At 50.8% G+C, this 23,863-nt stretch overlaps 2 protein-coding genes across 6 annotated transcripts in view; both read right to left on the minus strand.

Moving 5' to 3' along the window:
- The window catches only part of Tmem63a (transmembrane protein 63A), a 38,108-nt gene extending 24,572 nt beyond the window's left edge, over window positions 1-13,536 (minus strand). Inside the window, exons 1-5 of one of the 4 annotated variants that reach the window (XM_036202372.1) lie at window positions 12,767-13,536; window positions 8,354-8,553; window positions 5,207-5,286; window positions 2,268-2,340; window positions 1,257-1,294 (exon numbers count right to left, since the gene is read on the minus strand). In XM_036202372.1, coding sequence (XP_036058265.1) covers window positions 1,257-1,294; window positions 2,268-2,340; window positions 5,207-5,286; window positions 8,354-8,542 — 380 coding nt within the window. In that variant the 5' untranslated portion in view covers window positions 8,543-8,553; window positions 12,767-13,536. Of the gene's footprint in view, window positions 1-1,256; window positions 1,295-2,267; window positions 2,341-5,206; window positions 5,287-8,353; window positions 8,554-8,640; window positions 8,890-10,317; window positions 10,875-12,621; window positions 12,745-12,766 lie in introns of those variants that run through there. The other 3 variants (XM_036202373.1, XM_036202374.1, XM_036202376.1) reach the window with 3 other exon arrangements.
- Window positions 13,537-15,205: 1,669 nt separating this feature from the next.
- On the minus strand, window positions 15,206-18,725 carry Lefty1 (left-right determination factor 1). Of its 2 annotated transcripts, XM_036201771.1 has the most exons (5): window positions 18,391-18,640; window positions 17,174-17,216; window positions 16,970-17,071; window positions 16,542-16,787; window positions 15,632-15,995 (listed from the first exon to the last, which is right to left on the minus strand). In XM_036201771.1, exons 1-5 carry the CDS (start codon window positions 18,638-18,640, stop codon window positions 15,632-15,634), a joined length of 1,005 nt encoding a protein of 334 aa, XP_036057664.1. The 2 variants fall into 2 exon arrangements, with proteins under 2 accessions (XP_036057663.1, XP_036057664.1); XM_036201770.1 differs by having other exon boundaries at window positions 15,206-15,995; window positions 16,970-17,216; window positions 18,391-18,725.
- Window positions 18,726-23,863: the final 5,138 nt, after the last annotated feature.

Raw genomic sequence — 23,863 nt, forward strand, 5'->3', positions numbered from 1 at the left:
CCAACTCCCACTCAAACTCAGGCGGGAAACTGAGGCCCTGAGAGAGGGACTCAGTATCCCTAAACCAACACATTTTCTTAATTCTATGATATCCTCTTCTTTTATAATAATTATGTAAGCTAATTAAAGATTGGTTGTTCTGCCTTACTTTAGGCAGGAATTGTTCTACTTCATATTTCACACTGACTGGATATGAATAGGAACTCTGCTAGACAGGTTTATATGTATTGAAATGAATAAGTGGGAAAATAAAACTTATTTAGACGAGGGCTAGGGATAGAGCTCAGAAGTGGAACACTTGCCTACTATGCATGAAGCCCTGGATTCAATCCCATCCCATGTTCATACAGTGACCTCATTTGGTTCAAAAACTCTCTCTCTCTCTCTCTCTCTCTCTCTCTCTCTCTCTCTCTCTCTCTCTGTCTCTGGACTTGAGGAGAGAAATCTAAGAAACACTTGGTGATGAAGGCCTGGGTTCTTCTGTGCTTGAAGGAGCCAGCCAGCCATCAGGGCCTGCAGGAGTCTCGGCTCGGCCACTGTTGGTGTCCACGCCGAAGCCTACACAGCCATCCTTGTTAGACACATGTCATTATGTGTCACACTACAAACAAGAAAGTGCTGGCCGCTAAGCAACCACAGGCTATAACTGCAGGTCCTCTGTTTCTGATAAGTGGAAATACGGAAGAAGCAGCCATCTTAGAACTGATGAAACCATGGAGGAGCCTGGGCCAATTCCAATGAACTAATATGTGAGAGACCCTGTTGTAAATGGTGGAGCTTGATGGAAGTTGAGCCCAAGGTCAGGTGGAGAAGCCTGCATGTGTGTCTGTGTGAGGGTACCACATCGCCTGGAACTGGAGTCACAGACAGTTGTGAGCAGCCATGCACATGCTTGGAATTGAACCCGGGTCCTCTTTAGGAGCAGCTAGTGATCTTAACCCCTGAGCCATCTCTCCAGCATGAAATATTTTTAAACGAAGTTTACCACTAGCTTCAAGAACCTTTGGAATCCTACTGCAGTTTGGGGATCCCTGAGTGCCAGTGGAGCTATGCGCCTGAAAGGTCTTCTTTCCTGTGCCCTGACTGCACAGACTTCCCAGACACTTTCTTTCTAGCCCTTCTCCACTCTTTGGGCCCTGAGCTGGAAAAGTATGACAGACGCCATTACAGGGTCAAACACCTCAGGTCCTTCCTCCTGAGTGACCAAACCCCACACAAAGTCACATGCCCAGCAGCAGACACCCCATCTTACTCACGTCAGGCGGAAGATGGCAGTCAGCCAAGGGCAGCATCCCTGAAGACAGAGAACAGGTATCAGCATCCAACACCTATGTCTTTGGGAGGCAGATACTATCACATCTTTGAGATTAAATAACCATCCCACTTCTTGCTGCGTAAAACAGGATTTTCCTTCACACATCCAGTAAGTCACTCCCTTATGCTCTCAGTCTTTGCAAGGCACAATCCCATGGGGGGCAGGGATTAAAACAAAAAACAAAAACAAAACCCACAACCTTGCTAAAAAAACCCTCAAGTTTTGTCAGTCGGTGGCATTATATAAGCGCCAGGGTCAAATCACAAAACTTCAACCAAGACCTGGGAAAAGTGATGTGAACTTCTGTAAAATTATTTCCAAATGGCAAAAACAGTGGGACAAAAAAAACCCAACAAACAGGAACAAGTCTAGAGAGCTGGAAAGTACCCCAGAGCAGGCCCTGGAGAGGGAAAGAAGCATGTGTACGTTCTGTGATCACTGGTGTCTTACTACTCCATAAAGCTAGGTGGTTACCTGCTGGGAAAGACAAATATTTGTTCACCACTCATTCAACAATGACTAAGACCCTACCAGATATCTAGTGCTGGGGACAAGGCTGTATGAGGGGGGCAGAGTTCCTGCCCACATTTGGCTCAAAATCTAACAGACAAGTCAATAATTAACTCTTGCACAAGAACCGTAAGTGTGAGAGAGGAGTAACCATGTCAAGTTGCTGGCAAAGCCCTGGGGATCCACAGCCCTTTCTGCCTGCAGTTACTGGAGCCTTGCAGTGAGGGATCATTTAAACACTATCTCTTTCTAGGTTCTTCTAAGCCTTTGTGTTTCTGCTCCTGTGGAGGGGCGCTTTCTCCAGGGTCCACCACTCACAGACCACAGTGCTGCTCTTAATCACTGAAACAGAGTACAACTGCCAGACCTCCATCAATCATTCCTGCCAGGCTGGACCCTCTGCCCTTCCGGCCACAAAAACAACCAATCCTTGGGTACCAACCAGTTCATTTTCAAAGTCTTGTTGCCCTGAGGAAGAAGAAGATGACAACGACAACCTCTGGAATCTGGCTTCACTGGAGACATAAAAAGGGGAAAAAAGATAAATAATTCTAAAATTCAGGAAGGTTAAATATACATTCCCAGTGTTTTGCTTACTAATCTTAGAGTTCAGGATCAAAGTTATTGACGCCCAGTGGCTGCAACAAATATAAACTGCTTCAAAACAAAAACAGAAACAAAGAGACAACATGCACAAACCCATATGGCATAAAACTGTGTTGTGCCGGGCAGTGGTGGCACACGCCTTTAGTCCCAGCACTCGGGAGGCAGAGGCAGGCAGATCTTTGTGAGTTCGAGGCCAGCCTGGGCTACCAAGTGAGTTCCAGGAAAGGCACAAAGCTACACAGAGAAACCCTGCCTCGAAAAACCAAATTAAAAAAAACAAAAACAAAAACAAAAACAAAAAAAACAAAAACTGTGTTGTATGGGCTGAAGAGCAGAGGGCCCCGGGGTCATCAAAGAACCACACCTGTGTGTACACACTCCAACCTCAGCACTGAGCTGGTTCACCTAAAGGAACTTCAGAGTGTTATCTGTTTCCAGTGCATTAGATCAATTTGGAATGCTGTATTTTATCCTACCAAATGACTGGGATGACAGCCACAGAGGCTTCATTCCAGAGAAAGACGCCTGAGAACGAGTGGCCACAGGGACAGAGGGTGACAAGTGAACACGTTTCCCCTCCTCCCACCCAGGAAGTAGTTCAGAGAAGTAAGAATACTCGTAAGGCCTCATCGTTGGAATGGGCCCACTTCAAACCACACACAGGACTGGAGAGATGGCTCAGTGGTTAAGAACACTGACTATTCTTCCAGAGGACCTGGGTTCAGTCCCCAGCACCCACATGGGGTTCACAACCATCTGTCACTCCAGTTCCAGAGGACCCAACACCCTCTTGTGGACACCCCCTTCTGTCCTCTGTGGGTACCAAGCACACGTGTGGTGCACAGACATGTGTGCATGCAAAACACCCATACATATAAGATAAAAATTGAAAAACTGTAAAAACTGAAAAAAAAATACATATGTTGCATGCATACACACTTTATTTTTATCTAATCCAAGATACCAGTGGTGGTCAGATGCATAGTTCTGTAATGAACCATTAAGAAAGGAACAGTGGTGCCAGTTAAGCTGTAACTGATAATCTCGTGTTGGGCATGGTGGTGCACACCTGTAATTATGCCAGCACTCACTTGACGGTGAAGGCAGGAGGATCCTAGGTTCAAAGAAGATCAACCTGTGAGGCCAGGGCATAGGAGACATTTTCTCAAAATAAAAATAAAATAAATAAAAAAAAGATTGCTGGGCGGTGGTGGCACACGCCTTTAATCCCAGCACTCGGGAGGCAGAGGCAGGTGGATCTCTGTGAGTTCGAGGTCAGCCTGGGCTACAGAGTGAGTTCCAGGAAAGATGCAAAGCTACACGGAGAAATCCTGTCTCAGGGAAAAAAAAAAAAAAAAAAAAAAAGAGGCATCCCAATTCTAAAGTCAAAGGTGAGAAATGCTCAAGTGTATAATTCAGAGTGGATGGACTGCATGTTAAATACTGTGACATGTGTGTGTGTGTGTGTGTGTGTGTGTGTGTGTGTGTGTGTGTGTGTGTATACACTAAGGTACAGCTGTACATGCACACACACGTGGTGACCAGCGGCCAACACTTGGCATCTCCCTCTGTCTCTCTTCATCTTATGGTGTGAGAGTCTCTCACTGAACCTGGAGCTCAGTGCTTTGGCCAAGGTGTAGAATAGATCACATTAGTAAATGCCATGTGCTATTTGAGCCACGGAGGAGTTGGCTCTGGAAGTGGGGTTGCTCACCTCACCCCTCACAGCATTTCAGACCCAAACATATTTGTCTCAAAGTGTCCTCCAAGACCCCTTGTCTGAGAATGAGGTGCCCTCCCCGGTTCTGTGACACGGAGGGAAGAGAATAGCACTCGTGTGAAAGGACGTGTCCTCAAGAGTTAGAAAGTAAACCATTCCCACAGAACTCACTTCCCACAGCCTCTCCTGTGTTCTGAGGTAGGACCTTCATGCTCAGGCCCAAGCTGAGTGAGCTGTTGAAGGGATCTTCTGAGGGAGAAGGAAGCATCTCTCTGAATGTACCCTCCTTCCCCATCCCACCACTGCAACATTTAGGAGCTGAAGCAATGACCATGGGCCACCAGGATAGGCCTGGGAGTGGGCATCTGATGTCTGCCATTCACTACATGTTGCCTCATCCAACACAAGTTCCAGAGGTTCACAGCAACCAGACCAAACAGGAAAGTCTAGTTCTAGGATTCATCTTCACCTTTAGTAAGATGCACAGAACTGTCCCCACCCAGAGTAGAACCGGAAAAGCCTGAGGTCTGGCCAGAGAGCCTGTGTTTTGTTTGAGAGGCTCATCCAACTTGAGCCCTGACCAAGAAAGAAGGAGGGCCGCTTCCCCACACCCCACCTCCCTTCTTGATCCCTAAGCCAGCCCCAGAGCAAGGTAGCACCCTTCAAATATGATGTTCTCAGAGAGCCGTGTCCAAGGCGAGAAAGAAAATGTCATCCTCCTCCCTTGGTGCAATAACCCTAAAGGCAAGGATGGTCCTCCACAGCCTGAAACCAGAGCCCCAGGAGAGAGCGGATCTCCAGCTTCGGTTTCCTTCAGCACAGTTCTAAGCAGGAAGGCCTCAAGGGGGTCTTCAGTAGCCAGCAGAAAGAAAGATACAGCTTCCGGCTCCAGCCCATCCCAGAAATACACATACATACACATACACATACACATATCAATGTACACACGTAAGCAAACATGCATCTACATACACACATATTTGCACAATGCACACATGACCCTCACGCTCAGAGGGATGCGTAGATACACATTTTCAGTTAAATGCTTTCTTTACCTGCCTGCTTCTGACACCAGGGCTATCCGGCCATAATCCCAGAATCTTCTCCTTATGATGGAAAACACCAGGACTAAAAACTAAAAGGAGAAAAGGAACCAAGTCAAGAACATTGGCCGGCCGGGTTCTGGGGAAGGCTGGACTCAGCGACCTAGAGGAACCCATCCAGCCCAGAAATAACACACACTTAGCAGCCTGACACCTTCCTTCACACATCTGACAATTTCCATCCCCTGGGCCATGTCACCAAGGCTGTCACATGGCCACAGGCTTGAGTGAAGTCTTCCTGCTCAAGTACATCAGCCACAGCAGACCCCCAAGTCAGAAGGTGAGGTCTGACCTCACCAAACTGGAAAAACTGTTTTTCTCCCCTTTACTTCGTACCCAAACCTTGTTCTTAGAGACAAGCCCTCACTAGATTGCCCAGGCTTGCCTCTAACTCCTGAGTTCAACTGATCCTCCAGCCCCAGGCAGTGGTAGCTGGGACTAAAGGCATGCACCTGGCTTGATTTTTCTTAATTATATTTTAATTTATTTTGAGTCAGTTGTTTATTCTTTGCAGTTGTTTCTTCTTCTTCTTCTTCTTTCCTTCTTCTTCTTTCTTTCTTTCTTTTTTTTCTTTGTTTTTGTTTTGTTTTGTTTTTCTGTTGTTTGTTGGGTTGGGGGGGGCAGGGTTTCAAGACAGGGTTTCTCTGTGTAGCTTTGGAGCCTGTCCTGGAACTTGCTCTATAGACCAGGCCTGCCTCTGCCTCCCGAGTGCTGGGATTAAAGGCATGTGCCACCACTTGTTTGCACCACAAGGCTTGCACTTGTTTCCTCTAAAAGCAAGCCTGCAGACTCCACACAGCAAGCGCATCCAGTGAACCCTGTCAGGCCTTGGCACTCTAGGCTGGCCCAACCCAGAGAGCTGGGACAGATAAACAGGCCTATGTGACACCAGCAGCCCCTCTCTGCCTATTAGCTCCAGATGTCTGAGATGCTCCCTGCCTCCCCAGACCATTTAGTTCCACCCTGGCCAGCTCTCCCCACAACCTACACAGACTCCTTTGAGATTCTGAGAGGTGTGGAAAAGTAACATCTGAATAGCACAGGTTTGCCCGCTCTGGTCAAAACTGGATTTATTTATGTATGTGTTTATCTAGTGCTGAGATGGAACCCGCACCTTAGACATGTTAGATCAGTGCTCAGTCACTGAGCAGAGTCCCTCCTAGAAACTGGGGTTTTAAAGGTGAATGTTGTTTCCTTAAGGGAAATCCATAAGCCCTGAGTTTCTGTAAGATTTTCTTAAGGTAAGTCAGGAAGTGGGCGATGTGGTTTCACAGGCAGATGAGTCACACTGTAGGACAAACACAAGTCCCTCAGCATTCGGTCACTGTCTGTCACTACTGCCTTGCCTCTGTGCACACAGTGTGGATAACTTCCCACAACCTGGTCTTCTCACACATGGCCCCCACTTGACCCCATAAATTCCTGCAGTAAAGATCTACACTCATAGCCAGGCGGTGGTGGTGCATGCCTTTAATCCCAGGCAGAAGCAGGTGGATCTCCCTCTGAGTTTGAAGCCAGCCTGGTCTACAAAATGAGTTCTAGGACAGCCAGGGCTACACAGAGAAACCCTGTCTTGAAAGAACGAACAAACAAACAAACAAACAAACATACAAAAACAAGACAAAAATCCATTGTGGTTGTCTAAGCCATCATCCCACCTATTAGAGTAGCTGAGTCAGGAGGATTGCCTGAGGGCAGGTGCTCAGAGATCACTTCAGCAACATAGTGAGACCTTGTCCCTCATGGAGTTAAAAAGAAATAAAATCACTCCTCCCAGGACAGTCTAAATGAAAGTGACTTTCTTCCCAAACAGCTACCCAACCCACCTGGGCTCTTCCTAGTTCTGTCCGGGCGCCTCACCTTAGCCTAGCTCTCCATGCTGAAGGCATAGGATCCCACCCATCCCCTCTCAGCACACTGCCGCACCTAGTCTGCTCCTCCCTTTTGGCCAAGTCCCACAAGCGTGGAGAACTGTTCTTCTCCTGCCAACAGGATGGCGCTGAGAACCCACTCGTTGGCAGTAGAGCCCTTTTTCGGGCAAGTCAAGGTGGTAAGCGGCAGTTTCCCCGTCAGTCCGGAAGAACAACAATGTAGCAAATTTTAAGAGCAACAATGTAGACCTTAGTCCTAGGAACCAAAATTAGGAAGAAATGCCTTTCTGTGGTCACATTTAGGGTCAGAGGCTGGTGTGGGGCTCTGCTCCCGCCTGGCAGGGACTGGGGTCCTCTGACTCCCTCCCCTCCTTTACTAGCTACCCAGTCAGCTTAGCCACCTGTCCCGGGCAGACCTAAGATATGAACCCCACCCTCCCATATACCCCATGGTCTCTGCTCTTAGAAGCTAGGGGTCAGGGGAGCCGCTGCTCTGGGGGTGTTCGTGAAAAGACAGTGCATGTTAACGCCAACGAATCTAAACTAATCAGGCTGGGATGTGGCTCAATAGGAAAGTACCTGGGGAGTATGCACAAGGCCCTGGGTTCTGCCCCTAAAGCAAAACACAGACACACACACACAGAGACACACACACACACACACACACACACACACACACACACACACACACACACACCTCAACCATTGTTGAGTCACTGCAAAGATAATAACATCTGTTTCAAATTGGAGGAATCTTTGTGAACAGAGGTCCACATTAAAGAAAGAGACACACATCCCCTGAAGTCAGCTCTAGGAATCTATTTCTGGTTCTTGAAAGCCCCAGGCACCCCAGGGTTACAGGAAGTACCCACTCACACACACACACACACACACACACACACACACACACACACACAAACACACACACACACGAGAAGTTGCGCCTGCTCCAACCCTGGTCCATACCCTCAGATCTCTTGTACCACCCACCCTGAGGGCCAGGAGGAAGAGACAGGACTGGCTAATGGCTCTGCAATCGGGATCATGATCACACTGCCACACGAGGCCCAAGTCCTCTGAGGAAGGAATCATTACAGTCCTTCCAGAGCTCAGGGTCTATCTACACACGTCCAGGGCCACAGAGCATGCACGGGTGCATGTATCTACCTCACGTGCATTCCCTAGATGATCCTAGAGAACAAGAAGTTAAAATGAGAGAGGACCTTACCAGAAAACAGATGACATCTATGAGCAGGACAGTGGGGATGCCTCCGAAGGTGACCCCCTGAAGCACAGTGCTGTTTTTGGCTGAGCTATAGCAGTAGGAATCATTGGGACGGTCCCCAAGGCCCAGGTTCCCACGGATGGACACCGCCTTGGACGGCCAGGGATCCAGGAATGGGGAGCTGGTCATCATGCCTTCTCTCCCTAGGGAACAGAGTAGAAGATGAGGGTGGGAAGTTTCGGTTTTCCCAGTCAGCACCGTCAGGAAAGCCGAACACCACACCTCTGTACCTGGTAGAGCTCACAGACACCAGCTCCGTTCATGGGAATGGCCCGGATGGTCAGACCCACCTGGGGACACAGTGAGCCGATGCCCCAAAGGGGGTAAATGAGGTAAAGGGATGGGGTGGTCAGAGGGGGTGGTCTGCTGAAGTTCCCCTAGCCTCAAGTACTGCTGGGAAAACAGATCCTGCAAGAGTCCTCAAGGCATCCAGAAGCAAGCAGGAGAGAGGGCCACAAAGGCTGGGAAGAGGGAACCTCAGACACCAGCAAACTGGGATGGGAACAGCCAGGCACACTGTTGGTCGTCTGAGCCAAGGACAAGAACCCTCTCCAGCTATCCTCAGAATCTCCAAGACTGACTGGCTGCACTTGGAAACCAAGTCTCAGAAACTTAATTGCCATCTATCTCCCAAACCAAGAAGCTGGGTGCAGCAGGAAGGAGCCTCGAACCCTGACTCTTCAAGTGCCACCACAGGGTGCTTCCCGGAGAGGCAAAAGCCCGAGGGACAGCCAGAGAGGAGAGGCCTAGGCCCTCTCCTGGGCGAGGCTGGGGCAAAGCAGGCCCCTAGCCCCGCCCTCTTCCGTCTACACCTCCCCTCTAACAGAAGGTTCAGTGTTTCACCCAGACACAGCTGCAGCAGACTGGGTGCTGCCTTGAAGGCTCCTGGAACCCCTGGCACATCCAACGGAAATCTCTCCAGTCTGTCCCCTGGCACTGAGGACTTCGGAGCCCAGGTTCTGGCCTGTTCCTCACATCATTTATGAGTGGGGAGTCATAAGAAAGCACCTCCTCCTTGGGCTCCCACCTCCCCAAATCTGCTGAAATTGCAATTCCCAGAGGACTTCCTCAAAGTTGGTTTCTTCTATCTGCTAGAGAGACTGAAGAATTAGGGACAAGAAAGGGGGTGGAGAGAAGTGAAGCAGAAGTTAGACCTACCTAAAATGCTAGGAAAGTGTTCTGGGTCATGGTGGGGGAAGGGTCCCAGTTCTGACTTCTGACACTGCTGTGCTGGGGAACACACACACACACACACACACACACACACACACACACACAGTGCAATGCAATATGCGTGCTAAGAAGTGAGGGAAGGATATGGGAGCAGGGGCCCAATCCCAATTCTGGCTACTGGGACCGCTATGCTGGGGAACACACACACACACACACACACACACACACCACATTCTCGCAGTGCAATGTGACAGATAGGAAGTGAGGGGATGCCAGATAGGCAGATAGGAAGTGGGAGACAGGCCTAAGAGAATGGATCACTTTCTCCTCCTCGGAGGAATTTGCAGTGGCTGGAGGAGGAAGACGTGTGTATGGTGCTATAGCTGTGGGGTGGTGGCTGTGAACAGTCATGGATGCCATCTCCACCTTGAAGCTTTGTCTCCTCTAAACCTCACCCAGAGGAGCAAGGACCGGTCTCAGAAGGCCTGCAGCCCAGCACTCAGGAGGAAATAGGAGGAAGGGATTTTAAGGCCAGCCTTGGCTATAATAGAAAGCTGAGACCAACAGACGCGGCCCCAGGCTCAGTGCTAACACCTCCTGCGGCTTCAGGCATCCCTGGCACGAATGGAAATCTCCACATAAGACTGCTTCAAAGGAAAAAACAAATCACCAGGACATCAGTACTTCAAAACATCCCTGCCTGGTGATGCAAGGCCTTTGGTTGCCACACTTACCGAGGGAGGAAGGTCAGTGGGGAGGTCCTCAGTTGGATCAGTACCCCTAGTTTCCCATTTTCAGTGAGTCGGGCCCCTGGCTTACTTCTCATTTCCTGCTAGGCTGTCCACTTTGACTTGTCCCTGCCATACCAACCTTCACAAACTGCCCCATAGCCACACAGATGACCCCAGGGCCACATCAGTCACAAGGGAGCCACCCTCTTCCAGTTTAGCAATTCAGAACAGAAGCCCTTCTGCACCCTGCTCCTACCCCAGACCTGCCTAAACGTCTCGCATCCCATGTGCCCATTTTCTGGTTTTGCCCAGTGGGTTTCCTCCTGCCTGAACAAGATCTCCTCCAGCTCCCAGGTGTCCTCTGGGTTGCCCCATCCCCCTCTCTTCACCCAGCAGCACCTGCGGCTCCAGCTTCATATCTCTTGTCCAGTGGCTCAAGGCCCTGCTAAAGTCAGGCGGCCTCTCTCCCGCTTCTGTGACCGCGGGCTAGAGGTGGCACCCATCCCAAATCAATCCCTCATACAGACCCGGAGGGCTTCTGCAGCACCCCAAGGTCCCCTAAGGCTAGAATTAGGGGAAGGGAAGCTAGACAGAGCAAACAAAGAAGGCTTGGAAAGAGAAAAGGAAAAACATCCTTGTAAATGTTCACAGAGGGTCATTGTCCCAGGGAAGGAGGCACTGTGTGTGCTGGAGCTGGCGGTGGAAAGGGTGACTCACCAAAGTCCAAGGGCCTGGAGAAAGAGAGAGGCCTTGACCCCAGGAGGGTACCTGTGGCCCCCTTTTCCATAACAGCCCAGTCACACTCCTAAGTCACTTTGCTCATGCCAAGCACGTTTCCCAAGAGAATTTACAAAGTTTGGTAAGGGAGGGTGGGTGTGGTGGTACACCCATTTAATCCCAATATGCAGGAGGCAGAGGCAGGTGGATCTCTGCGAGTTCGAGGCCATCGAGGGCTACACGGTAAGACTCTGACTCACAAATAAAACAAAAAAGAAAGAACTAAGCGGGGCTCAGCCAGCAGGGAAGATAGCCTGAGCCAGAGATCAGACCCAGCCTCCTCAGGCAGGTGGCCAGCTCTGCCTTATGCAGACACCAAGGGCAGCTGCTGTACCTCAGTGTCCCCCAAGGGCTACCTACAATCGGGGAAATCAAATGCAGCAGAGCAAACAAGGAAGGCTTGGGAAGGGAAAAGAGGAGGAACCAAGCGTGGGCAAGCTCATAGTGTCAGACCTTCGGCTCTTCCAGCCAGGGCAACGAGTTCCCACCCCCCACCCCACCCCAGCTGAGGGAAAAGTCAGAGGCTGCTCCTGGAACATTCCTGAGGTTCGCAAGCCCTTTCTTGCCTTGCCAAAGTAACATGCTCTGGGAGGGCAGGTGGGAGCGCACCCATTGAGGGGCAGCCAAGCTGAGAAGCCTCTAGGGGTGTGGAAGCCAAGCTAAAATGTGCAGCAAGGCCTGTGTTCCAACCCCCCCATCACTACGAAAGCAGGAGGGGAGGTGTCTTTTAAAAAAGCAATTAGTCACTGTGGGCTCAGGAGACCTACCTAGGTGCCCACGCTTAGCAGTAGTCACCATCCCATATTCAATGAACATACATCTATGCAAATGCTCAGCATTACACCATCTCATTTCCACCCCCTCCCCCCAAAAAAAGAAAACCCTCAACAGGGCAGGCTCTGGGACCCAACCAGAGCTTCAGGAAAGAAAATATGTTCCCAGGACTTTTGCAAGAAGTCCCTACAGCTGTTGGTCCCTGCCGACGGTTGAAAGACAGCAGCAACTCCACCCCACTCGAGGTCTCAGGTAGCCAGGCTTATCAGGTCCCTGGATAAGTTGTCGGATGTAGTTTCTTTACAGTCGCAGCTCTCCGGGCTCTTCCCCGCGCCCCACTCCCCCGCCCTTCCCCAAGTCCCCAGGTTTCCTCCACCGGATGCTACCAGGGCAGGAGTGGTCATCAGGACCGTACAAAAGCCTGTACTCTAGCCGGGTCTAGCCTCGTAAGGAATTAGAGAGGGATCTGAGGCTGCCCTCCGAGTTAGGCGGGGAGATCGGACCCCGCAGACAAACTCCAAAGCCCGGGGAGGAACAGGGAGGGACGTGTGGGCCACGCAGCCAGGGAAGGCTGTCAGGAAGTCCCAGAGGCGCGGGGTTTGATTGGCACCCTCTAGCCACCTGCCTGGCTACTGTCACCCCACGGCCGCCAGGAAAAGCGACCCGAGGCGTACTGCCCGGTGTGGACCCCGGCCGGCGCTTCCTGGGAGCGGCGGGTCGCGACCTCCCGCTGCTGGGCTCCCCTTCCCACTTTACCTGCGGTGGCGGCGGCGGCGACGCGCGCCGAGGGGAGTGGTCTGGCGGTACCTGGCGGGGCGGGGCAGCGTCCCCACCACTTAAAAGTTACAAAGTGAAACTCCGGCGCCTCTTGCACATGCGCAGAGCTGCGTCCACGCCTTACCTAATTTGGACTCTTCGCCCGCGCCGGCGCCAGCTGGACCGCGAAGACCGTGCGCCGGGCAGTGAGCCCGGCTGTGGTTCTCTAAGCCTGGTCCACGCGTGGCCGTCCTCGCCGAGGTCTGCGGGCGGGATCAGACCAGCTAACAACGCCCACAAGGCCGGGAGAGGACGTCTCCAGACTGCTTTCCTTTTGTGCCTCAGCACATCCCCACTGAGACGACACTGGGCCAAGCCTAGGATGGTCGCAGCGCTGGAGAGTATCTATCTGCAAACATTCGTGATCGGCTCGGTGTGGGGTTGAATGTCCCCAGGAACTTCATAAGCTGGCCCAGCTGGGGCGCAGTGCTGGAGAGCGCCGGGGCACTGTAGACCTACCCTGCCTCCAGCCATCTGTAGCCAACAGGGAAGCCCGCCGCGGTGGTAAGGAGCCGGGATCTTGAAAGTTCCAGAGCTCTGTCCTGCCCTAAATAAAATACAGCATTTCTAGCGTTCCCTGGGACCACACCTTATTGCTCCGGCCCAGGCCACCAACGTTGCCAACTGCAGCCAAACACGCTGAGCATCCGGTGTGTTCTGGCTGGGACTTGGAGGTTTCCAGCGAACCAGCAGCCTCTGCACCTGCTTTGCCCCCTCACCCAGGGCAGGTCCGTCGCTGGATGTGCTAGGGGAATGGGCCTGGGGCAGGACCACTGCTGCAAACTACCCACTTGCAGGCCTCAGTTTCCACAAGGAAAAGAGTGGAACCAAAGCTGGCCGTGGAGTCCTGGCCAGCACTAGCCAACTTCATGCCTGGGCAGCTCCTGTGCCCCAGGACACAGCTTTGCCTCTTCTCTGACCTCACTTGCATGTCTGAGCTTTCATCTTCTACTGTAAAGATAAAAATATCCTCGCCACCTCCCTGTCCCTGATTCTAGCCAGTGGCTATCTGAAACGGGGCGTCCTTCCTCCTCTGACTTCCACCTCCTCTGACTTCAGCGCCTAGCTAACAGTTATTTCCCAGAACTCTGTTCTGGCCTGTCTTCCCCTAGCTCTGCCTGGCCATGCCCCTGCTCTGCTGCTGCCGTTGTTAAGGACCCCACAGCTAGCTGGCTTCTCTAGATCTCTGCTCATTCCCCTGGCTCCTCAGATGGATTCTGTCTGTTCTTCGGCCTGCTCCCGCTCCACACATCTTTAGCCCTCAGTTCCTGCCTTTGTGGATGATGCCGACACCTGTCTGGCCTGTGTCCTGGGGTCTAACCCCAGTCCTGTTAGGATAGATGGTGGCACCACTACCAAAGAAAAGAGCGTGTTAGGATGCTTGATAACGGAAGCAAAGGCTTTCCTGCGGCTGCTCTTCCGTAGGTGACAGTTAGTTGTCTCAAAGTGCAGAGAAGGCTGTGATGTGATGGGTCAGAGTGTGAGCTGACATAAAGAAAACAGTAAACTGGAGGCTAGAGGTGTAGCTCAAGCTAGCAGAGTGCTTGGGTGGTGTGCATGAAGCCTGCTTTGCATGCCTAGCACCATATAACCAGCCATGGTGGGTGCGAGCCTGTAATCACAACACTGTTCAAGGTCCTGGCCAAGAGGATGGCTCTGGGGGTCAAAGCCTTTGCCATGAAATCCTGACTAGCTGAGTCTGAACCCCCAGAACCCACTGTTGAAGGAGGAACCACCTCCCAAAAGATGCCCTCTGACTTCCACAGCACATGCTGGCTCTCTCTCTCTCTCTCACTCTCTCTCCCTCTCTCTCTCTCTCTCTCTCTCTCTCTCCCTCTCTCTCTCACACACACACAGAAAAAAAAATTTTAATTTTAAAAATATTTAAAGTCATCTTTGACGGCCTGTGGAGTTGGAGACCATCCTAAACTGCATGACACTTTGTCTCAAAGAAATAATAATACTAAAATAAAAAATAAACAGGCAACTCCAAATTGAGACCCTCTCATAATAAACAAATCCAGGGTGTGAGTTGGACTAGCTCAGATGTGCCAATCAGTGTGTGTAAAGTAATTATTAAAGCATTGGTTCCTCAAACCAAAACTATGGGAGTTGGGGATCGCTCCTGTTTACTGAGTCAAGATGAGAAGTGTCAGGAGACAGACTATGGGATTTTCAGCTAACAGCTGTGCAGACTGGCGGAGAGACTAAAAGGTCCCTTCCCTGGGCTGAGATCCTGCATCGCTTATTTCTTTAAAGTTTCTGTAAACGTGGTATCCTGCTGTGTTCCAGACAATGCTGTAATGCTCCCTGTATCAGTCTGAGAGGAGTGAGCCCTGTTCTTCTAGAATTATGAATGACAATGACATTGACATTTTTTTGGAGACAGAGTTTCTCTGTGTAGCCTTGGATGTCCTGGAACCAGCTCTGTAAAACAAGCTGGCCTGGAACTCAGAGATTCATCTGCCTCTGCCCCTGTCTCAAATAACAACAACAACAACAACAACAACAACAACAACAAAAGTTACAGAACAAAACACATTTTATTCACATCTAGCAAAGTCCATATTACCTAGGTTGAGCGTGTTTGATACATTTGTTTCTTAGGTCCAAAGTTCAGACTGGGGCTCAGGCCAGATCCAGTGACAATTAGGAATTCTGTCCCTAGCTGACATTAACTGTACATTTAAGTGCTTTAACACATAGTGCAGTGAACAATATGAAGAACAGAGATGGCTAGGTAGGGCCCCCTAGTGGCCATTGAGTCACATTCCTTGAAGGTAAAATCTAAGGGGAAGAGGCCGGTCCAGAGAAAGCCAATGCTGAGCTCATCAAAGAGCAAAGACAGACATTAGCCCCTCAGGGATTCAGAATCCCCATCTCTCCCGGTACAATAGAACACTTCAGATAGACATGGAAGTCACATCCTTGGGGACGCCACATCCTGTGCCTATGGCTCCAGCGTCCTGGGTATGGGCGCCCCATCCGAGGCGCAGCTACACTTCTGCACCCTCATGTTGGGCAGGCTGACCACCTGAGGCCTGGTCCTGCCTCCCTCCTTCATGCTGACAATCATGGGCAGAGAAGTCATCTCTGAGGCAATACACTGCCGTGGCCCCAGAAATGGCCACTTGATGGTCAGGGACTCTGGGAGCTGCAGGCAGCTGCCTACACACTCATAAGTCAGGAACCCTGGGGGTTCGAGGATCCAGTTCTCCGCCCACTTCATCCCCTGCAGGTCCAGATACATTTCTTGGCGACAGCATCGGGTGCCTTCAGTCACAGGCGCCTCTGGGTCACAATTGCCTTGAGCTCTGTGGGGATGAGACAGCAGAGGTCAGTTGAGAAGGCTAAAATCAGGGCGTCTGGGAGGGAGACTAAGATCCAGTTCCACACTGGGCTGGGCGGGAGTGGCACAGGCCTTTGATCCCAGCACTTGGGAGACAGAGGCAGGCGTAGCTCTGTGAGTTCAAGGCCAGCCTAGTCTACAGCGCTAGTTCCAGGACAGCCAGGACTACACAGAGAAACCCTGTCTCAAAAAAAAAAAAAAAAAAAAAAAAAAAAAAAGCTCTCGCAGTATTCAAGAATTGGGCTGAATGTATAGCTCACTGGGGAGAGCACAGGTATATTGTGAAGCCCTGGGTTCCAACCCTAGCGCCACAGCAAAGAAAACAACTGAATTGGATGTTTATGTGGGTGTGGATAGAACTAAAAATAAATAACATTTTCTGGGGGCTTCCTAATAGTCGGAGGGACTTTTCTAAATATTCACACACTCTGAAACTCCGTCATTTCACAGTTAAGTCAAATTCCCCATTTGTCTCTGGATTTCGCTTATCAATTTAACCCACAGCGCCTACCCGTAGTCCTTGAGGTCCAGCGTGTGCAGCTCCAGCTGAGGCTCACCCCGTCCCTCGCTGCTCGGCGCCCCTTGCGCAGCAAACCGGACCAACTTGTGTGCGCTCCAGGTCCCCGGGCCCAGATGCTCCCTCTGCACCGACACCTGCAGCAGCAGAGGCTGCCTCGGCCGGCTCAGCTGCTGCCAGAAGTTCACGGCCTCGGTCACGTCGAAGGCCTTCCAGCCGCTCTCGTAGACGGACACGAGCCTGAGATACAGCTGCGAGTCAGGAGGAGTCTCCGGGTCCCGTCCTGTCCCCACCCCTCCCATCGTCTGCTGCTCCCCTCCCCCAGCAGGGCCGATCCGAGCTCCCCATCCCCCCACCATACACACACACACACACACACACACACACACACACACACACACACACACAGCTACAACCAATACCTAGAGTCGATGAGGGCAGTTCGGTTGGAGCCATCCTCTCGGAAGCGTAACCACTCAATGGTGACCCGAGCCCGGGCACTGTGAGGGGACAGCCTCTTTTGCCTCCGGAGAGCAGTTCTGGGGACTGGCTCCTGGAACAGCCGCAGCACGGCCTGCACCAGCTCGCTGTTAGGCGGCAGCCGCTGCTCCATGCCGAACACTAGCAAGTGTGTGGAGGTCTCGGACACCAGGAACCTGCCTGCCACCTCTGTGAACATGGACAGAGTCAGCCGGGCCTCTACTGGCACCAGATAACCTCCAGAGCGGCAAGACCCGAGGCCAAGATTCCTTTCTAATCCACAGGAGAACTGGGAGCCTGATGAAAAAGAGGTGCTTCCCCCTATCTAGGGTTTGTAAATTTTGCAATGAGGCCCTGGATGCTGAAACAATGGTGGGGTTGTATCTTTTTTATTATCCACTTCCACCCCTGCTGGTGGCTTTGGAACCCTGTGCAAGAAAGGAGCTGATGGGATTCAAGAGCGCAGCAATGCAGGGTTCTTTAGGGAAGGTTGCAGAGAAGATGGACGGTGAGTACAGAGTCAGGCTGACTGGAAATCCAAGGTCACTAGTGGAACTGTGCCTTTCTTAAGGGGCAGACTCTCTTATGAGGATTTCTGCTCAATGGCACATCCATGAAAGAGAAGCAGGAGCCTGTGAACATCTTTATCAGGACCGCTGAACCCTAGTGCAAATGTTAAGGACTTGTCACATTCCTAAATGGCATCAGTCAACGTGTTCCCTAACACCCGAGGTTCTAGGATAGCAAGGTGGTCATCTGAGCTGCCAGCTACACCTATCCTCAGCAATCATCTCTATTGCCTTCTCAAAACCAGCATCCTTATGTCTCCAGGCCTAGGTACCATAGAAGAGTGAATTTGGGGGTGTGGCTGTACCCTGGAACTGATTCCAGCTGGAAGAGGCGGTGCTACCGTGCTGGCTGGCCCTTGCTATCCTGACAGCCAGACGCCTGTGCTTTCACTGTTCCAAACTTTCTGTTACTCAGAAAGACTGCCTCTACCCAGTCACTGTTCTCTGTTCATGGCAAGACATAGTCTGTCACTATTCCAGGTGGTGACTCCAAGAAGTTCTATGTGGCCTTGACCTCTCCTGGGGCTCTATTTTCCTTCATTCTCCTCTTCTTGGTTCCTGAATTTCCCAGCAGGTTCAGGCCCCCTTTTCCTATTCCCCAAGGGTCCTTCAGTGTGCAGCCAGGTCCCAGACCCAGACACCCTCCCAGATCTTCACACCCTCTAGCAACCCCTCAGTCTATGTCCCCATGACTTCCACACTGAGCCCCACAAAGCAAGGGCCCGTTGACACCGCAGGTGGGAATGCATGGTGAGCCTGCCTTTCCTAGAGATGAAGGACGTGGGGAGGCTTACCTCGAAAGTTCTGGCTGAACCTCTTCCCTCGGGAGCGGCTGGCGTGACTGTGCTGCAGCAGAGCCACATACTGGGCCCTCACGTGGGAGGGGATGGCCAGCCCCTCCACATCAGCCTTGTCCAAGACCGGCGGCTGAGTAAGCTGCAGCTGCTGCAGTAAGCTGCCCAGGACCTGCTCGCCAGTCAGAGCTGCCCCTGGGCCAACCAGGGACAGTGCCCAGAGTGCCCAGCAGAGCCATAGGGACCGCATGGTGCTGCCCAGGAGGAGGAGTTGTGGCTGTGTGTATCCCTGAGGTGTCCTGAAACGGTCTTGAGTCTACTGAGGGCTAGTGCGGACCAGCTTTATAGCTGGCCGTGGGTGGGGGTGGGGAAGAAGGAGGAGGAGAGGGGTCACACCCCTGGGACCTCCTGGGAGCTCAGCATGAAACAAGCCCCTGAGCCCTGCGGAGGGGCTGTCTAGAAAGGACACAAAGGCCTGTCTGGACCGAGAACATCTGGCCACCACTGTCTGTTAATATGCCTCAACATTGACTTCAGAGTGCCTGACCAGTTAAGATATTCAAGGCAGAAGCAGAAATAGCTCAATGGTAGAGCGCTTGCCTGCACACGTGAAGCCCCGAATTCAACCCCAGCACAGACTGGGGGGGCTGATCTCGGAGAAGATGCGGAGGGCTCATTCTCTGCTGGGTGCCTGCTCCCGGTATCTGGAATGTGCAGCTATAATCTTGTTCATTCTGCTTCCAAACCCTGGAAAGATCCAAATGCCAATCAACACCTGGGCTCTCCAACCGACTTGCCTCGCAGTACACCTGGCCAGGTGTTCCAAAGACTTCTAGGCTGATAAGAGTCAGCATGTCCCACTTTGGAGAGGATTCCTTGGCCACAGAGCCTGGGGCTGGCCAGTAAGGAGCCCCATCCTTACCTTTCCTTGCCCTATGGGAATTAAAGTTGAAAGTCACCCCCTCCCAATTTTTGAGCCAAGAGGATAGCGGCTCAGACAAGGGGCAGCATAAAGATCAATGCCCACTGCTGAGTAGTGGTGGCACACACCGTTCGTTAATCCCAGCACTCGGGAGGCAGAGGCAGGCAGATCTCTGAGTTCAAGGCCAGCCTGGTCAACAGAGCGAGTTCCAGGACAGCCAGGGCTACACAGAGAAATCCTGTCATGAAAAAATAAATAAAATAAAATCAGTGCCCACAATAGTCAGTGCTTTCCATACATCTAGCTGTCTTCTGCCAAGTCCTGCCCAGGCACATGAAGAAAGCCAGAAAGACTCATGCCATTTGTGTGGCTGGAATAGGGACATGGGGTGTGTGTGGCTATGCTCTCCAGTCTACTAAGCCTCCTCCAAGACACCGGACGGACACCTGAATGTGGATTTGCCAGCCTTTGAATAATTGTACTAGAGAAATAAAATTGAGCAACCCACCAGGAATAGAGCTGGTAAATAAAACCGGGACTGAATTCAGGACATGATTACACGACTATATTATTCACTGTTTACCTATGATTTGCATTATACCAGTATCTAGAGCTTTTATTTGCCGATTCTGGCAACCTCAGTCGGGGGGCTAAAGAGAAAAGCCATAGTGGATTGCAAGACTTGGTGTGTTCCATGGCTCTCCAGCAGGGCCACCCTTTGTCATGCAGAAGGGCAGCTGTCTTCCCACCACTCCTGCCTGGGTCTGACCCAGGTCAGGCGCGAGATTGGAAAGCAGCCCCCAAACCAGGTCTTTGGTCCATTCCAAGAGAGGGGACCCCTGGAATGAAACCTGGTGCTCTCGACACAGTGCCTTTCCTAGCTCTAGGCCAGTGCTAAGGGCCCAGGGGAGGACAGTGGCCCAACCATGCTGGGAATGAGGGCTGAGGTCAGAGAGAAGCTGGTGTTGTGTGCCCCCCCCATGCCCTCCCCACTCTCTGGCTCTCATGAGCTGACCCCAGAGGTTGGGCTGCCAGGTGAGGGTTGGGGCAGCACACTGCAATGGGAACAGGACATCATCTTAGGACTTCCAGAGTAGAGACCATCTGGAGTAGCATCAGACCCAAGGACCTCTAAGGTCAGGGAAGCGAAAGTCCAGGACAGTCTTTCCAGGAGAGTCCAGGACAGTCTTTCTAGGAGAGCTTCAGGCGTCTGGGGTCCCCTCACTGGGCAGGGACAGACATTTTGTGTTTGCTTTAGCAAGTACACCAAGGCCAGTCCAGGTGCCACAGGCAGCCTGGCCGCATGTCATGGAGCTCCCTAACCCCTGCCTGGGGCTGTGTGGCCCCTGGGAGGCAGAGCAGAGGGGCATCCAGACCTGCCCTGGGTGGCCTCCCTGTTCTCCCAGAGCACCTCAACTTCCTAGACTTTCTAGGTCAAAGACGGGATGGACACAAACAACCTTCCAGGCCGTCGGCCCCTTCTCTGTGCAGCCGAAGTGAGTTCACACGCTGCCATAGTCACAAGCTGTGTGGGTCTGCAGACCTTAGACTCTCTTCCAAGGATGTGAATCTCCTCTGGGAAAATGGGCAAAAGGTACTTCTTACACCAGAAATTAGTCCGGTTAATTAAGATGCCCACAGAATCCCTAGTTAGTCTCTTGGTACACAAGAAATGCCAACTGTCTCTTGCTCTGTTAAGTTTCTTGAGTGGTGAACTTCTTAAGATGTAAGTTGACATTTTTCTTTTTTTTCTTTTTCTTTTTTTTTTTTTTTGAGCTGAGGATCGAACCCAGGGCCATGCACTTGCGAGCGCTCTACCACTGAGATAAATCCCCAACCCGACATTTTTCTTTTGAAAATAATTAGAATTTGGCCGAGCAGTGGTGGCGCACGACTTTAATCCCAGCACTTGGGAGGCAGAGCCAGGCAGATCTCTGTGAGTTCAAGGCCAGCCTGGTCTACAAAGTGAGATCCAGGAAAGTCGCAAAACTACACAGAGAAACCCTGTCTCGAAAAACCAAACAGGTAAAATAATACAAATAAAATAATAATAATAGTAATAATAATTAGAATTCAGCAACATTTAACTCTGTGGAAGGGAATGTAGGAAGAGGCAGGCTCTTCCCTGTCTCCTGCCTGCTCCTTTTACCTCAGTCTCTCTTACAAACACCCTGTAAATACTCTCCTCATCAGACAGATTCTATTATCATTATTTGCACACTGTGTTTCAAAAGTATAAAGTTTTTAGTTTTTAAAAAAGTCATCTTTACAGATTTGGGGGGGTGTTTAATCAGGTTTTCTGTTAGGAGTTTTGTGGGATATGGGTGAGGTTATGTTCTGCTTTGTTGAGTGAGTTGTTTTTTGTTTTGTTTCTGCACGGTGCTGGGATTGAACCCCAGGGCCTTAGGGATGCTAAGCATGTGCTCTGGACTGAGCTACAGTCCAGTCCCAATTTTATTTGAAGAGATGGGTTTAACTATGTTCCATTGCCTCGCTTGAAACTCCTGAATTTAAGTGATCCCCTGCCTCAGCCTCCACAGCGGGTTAAGAGTACAAGCGTAGACCACCATACCCCATTCTAAATTTTATACTTTTCCCAAGCTGTGTTTCTAATTTATATATTTTCAATTTTTGTTGTTTTTATTTATTTACTTGGGGGGTGGAGGCACAAGTTATAGTATATATGTAAATATCAGAGAACTACTTTCAAGAGTTGATTCTCTCCTCTCACAATGTCGGTCCTGGTTGTGAGGCATCTCACTGATCCATATTTTAATTTTTAAAAGCTTTTGTACATGTATATACTTCATATTGAGCACGTTCCTCCTTGCACCCTCTGTACCCACTCCTTTCCCTCCCTCTCTCTTCCCATTGGTCCTCCTTAGAACCCTAGACAGTTTACTTGAACGATATAATATATATATCGTGATATATATAATTTTTTTGTACCCACATACAATCTAGGAGCCAAAATGAGAGATAAGATGCAATATCCGTGTTTCTGAGACTCATTTAATTCCCTTAATATGATTATCTGCAGTTGCGTCCGTTTTCCTGAAAACACCCTGACTTCATTCTTCACACCTGTGGAAAACGCCGCCGTTTACACACACCACCTTTTCCTTCTCGGTTCCTCGGAGTTGAGACCTCGGGGTTGGTCCCCCAACTCGCTGTTGTGACTAGAGCTACAATAAGCACGTCAGTGCAAGTGTCTCTGCGCCGAGTCAACCTGCTGGAGCTCTTTGGGCGAATACCCAGGAAGGCTTTAACCCAGTCCTATGGAAATCCTCCTGGTGTTTTTGTAAAGAAGCCTCCCTCCGTACTGAGTTTCGTAGTTATTGGACTGGTTTACATCCCCAGCAGCGGAGGTTAAGGGTTCCCTTTCATCCACACCACCATCAACGTTTGTCATTCGTTTTGTTGCTGTTTTTGTTTTGTTTTTTCGAGACAGGGTTTCTTTGTGTAGCTTTGCACCTTTCCTGGATCTCACTTGGTAGCCCAGGCTGGCCTCGAACTCACAGAGATCCGCCTGCCTCTGCCTCCTGAGTGCTGGGATTAAAGGTGTGCGTCACCACCGCCCGGCTGTCATTCGTTTTCTCCGCCCACCCCCCTTTCCTCTTCTTCAAGCTCCCCTGCCTCAAGCCCCTCCCTCCCTCAAGCCCCTCCCTCCCTCAAGCCCCTCCCACGCCCTTCCCATCACTTTCAGCTTTAGAGCTCTCTCTTATTTATTTGTTACACACACTCTCTCACTCACACACATATGTAAGCACAGCCTGCTGCCCCTTGTTTTTGTTGTGAGTATATGCTCCCGGGGCTGACCACTCTAAGGAGGACAACCAATGAGGGGCGCCCTTGGCAGAGGCTACCTCTCCCTCTCCGCGCGGTCATCAGTTACGTGTAGTTCAATGTCTAGGGGTGGGGCCATAGGAAATTTTCACCCCTCCACGTTGACTTGTCCCCAGTTTTATGTTTTAAGCAGTCCGGAAGACAGTCTCTCTCACCCAGAATCCCTCTCAGCAGTCAGTCAGCCTTAGGTCGACGGGTCCTGGAGGTCCACGTGTTTACCCCGACACTTAGCCTTGGCCTTTTTGCAATCAGACCTTATCGTGGCTGTGAGTCGGGTGGCAATTGAGACACATTCATAGCTTATTTGGTTATTTGCTTGTTTCAGTGCTGGGAATGGAATCCAGGGCCTCCTGCATGCTAGACATGTCTCTTGTTTTCTGATATTAGCGAGCGTGATCAGACAGGAAGTCCTACCATAACAACATACTACGATGTGGATTTCTTTTTTTTTAAGATTTGTTTTATTTTTAATTATATACATATGTCTCTGTGTAACCTCTCAGATCAAACCCCGGGCCCTTTATAATTCTTGCTGCTATGGAAAAAGAGTCTTTTATTCCATAGACCTGCTTACTGTTGCCTGTATCACCCTGCAAGTTGGTTATTTTACCTTCTGAGTTCGAACCCTTACTGGATTCTCTTATCATTTTTAACAACACTTAGGTGACTCACATTTCTAAATTCATTGCTTTTTGTTAGATACAA

Source organism: Onychomys torridus, chromosome 11, assembly GCF_903995425.1.
Source record: "Onychomys torridus chromosome 11, mOncTor1.1, whole genome shotgun sequence".
NCBI lineage: Eukaryota > Metazoa > Chordata > Mammalia > Rodentia > Cricetidae > Onychomys > Onychomys torridus.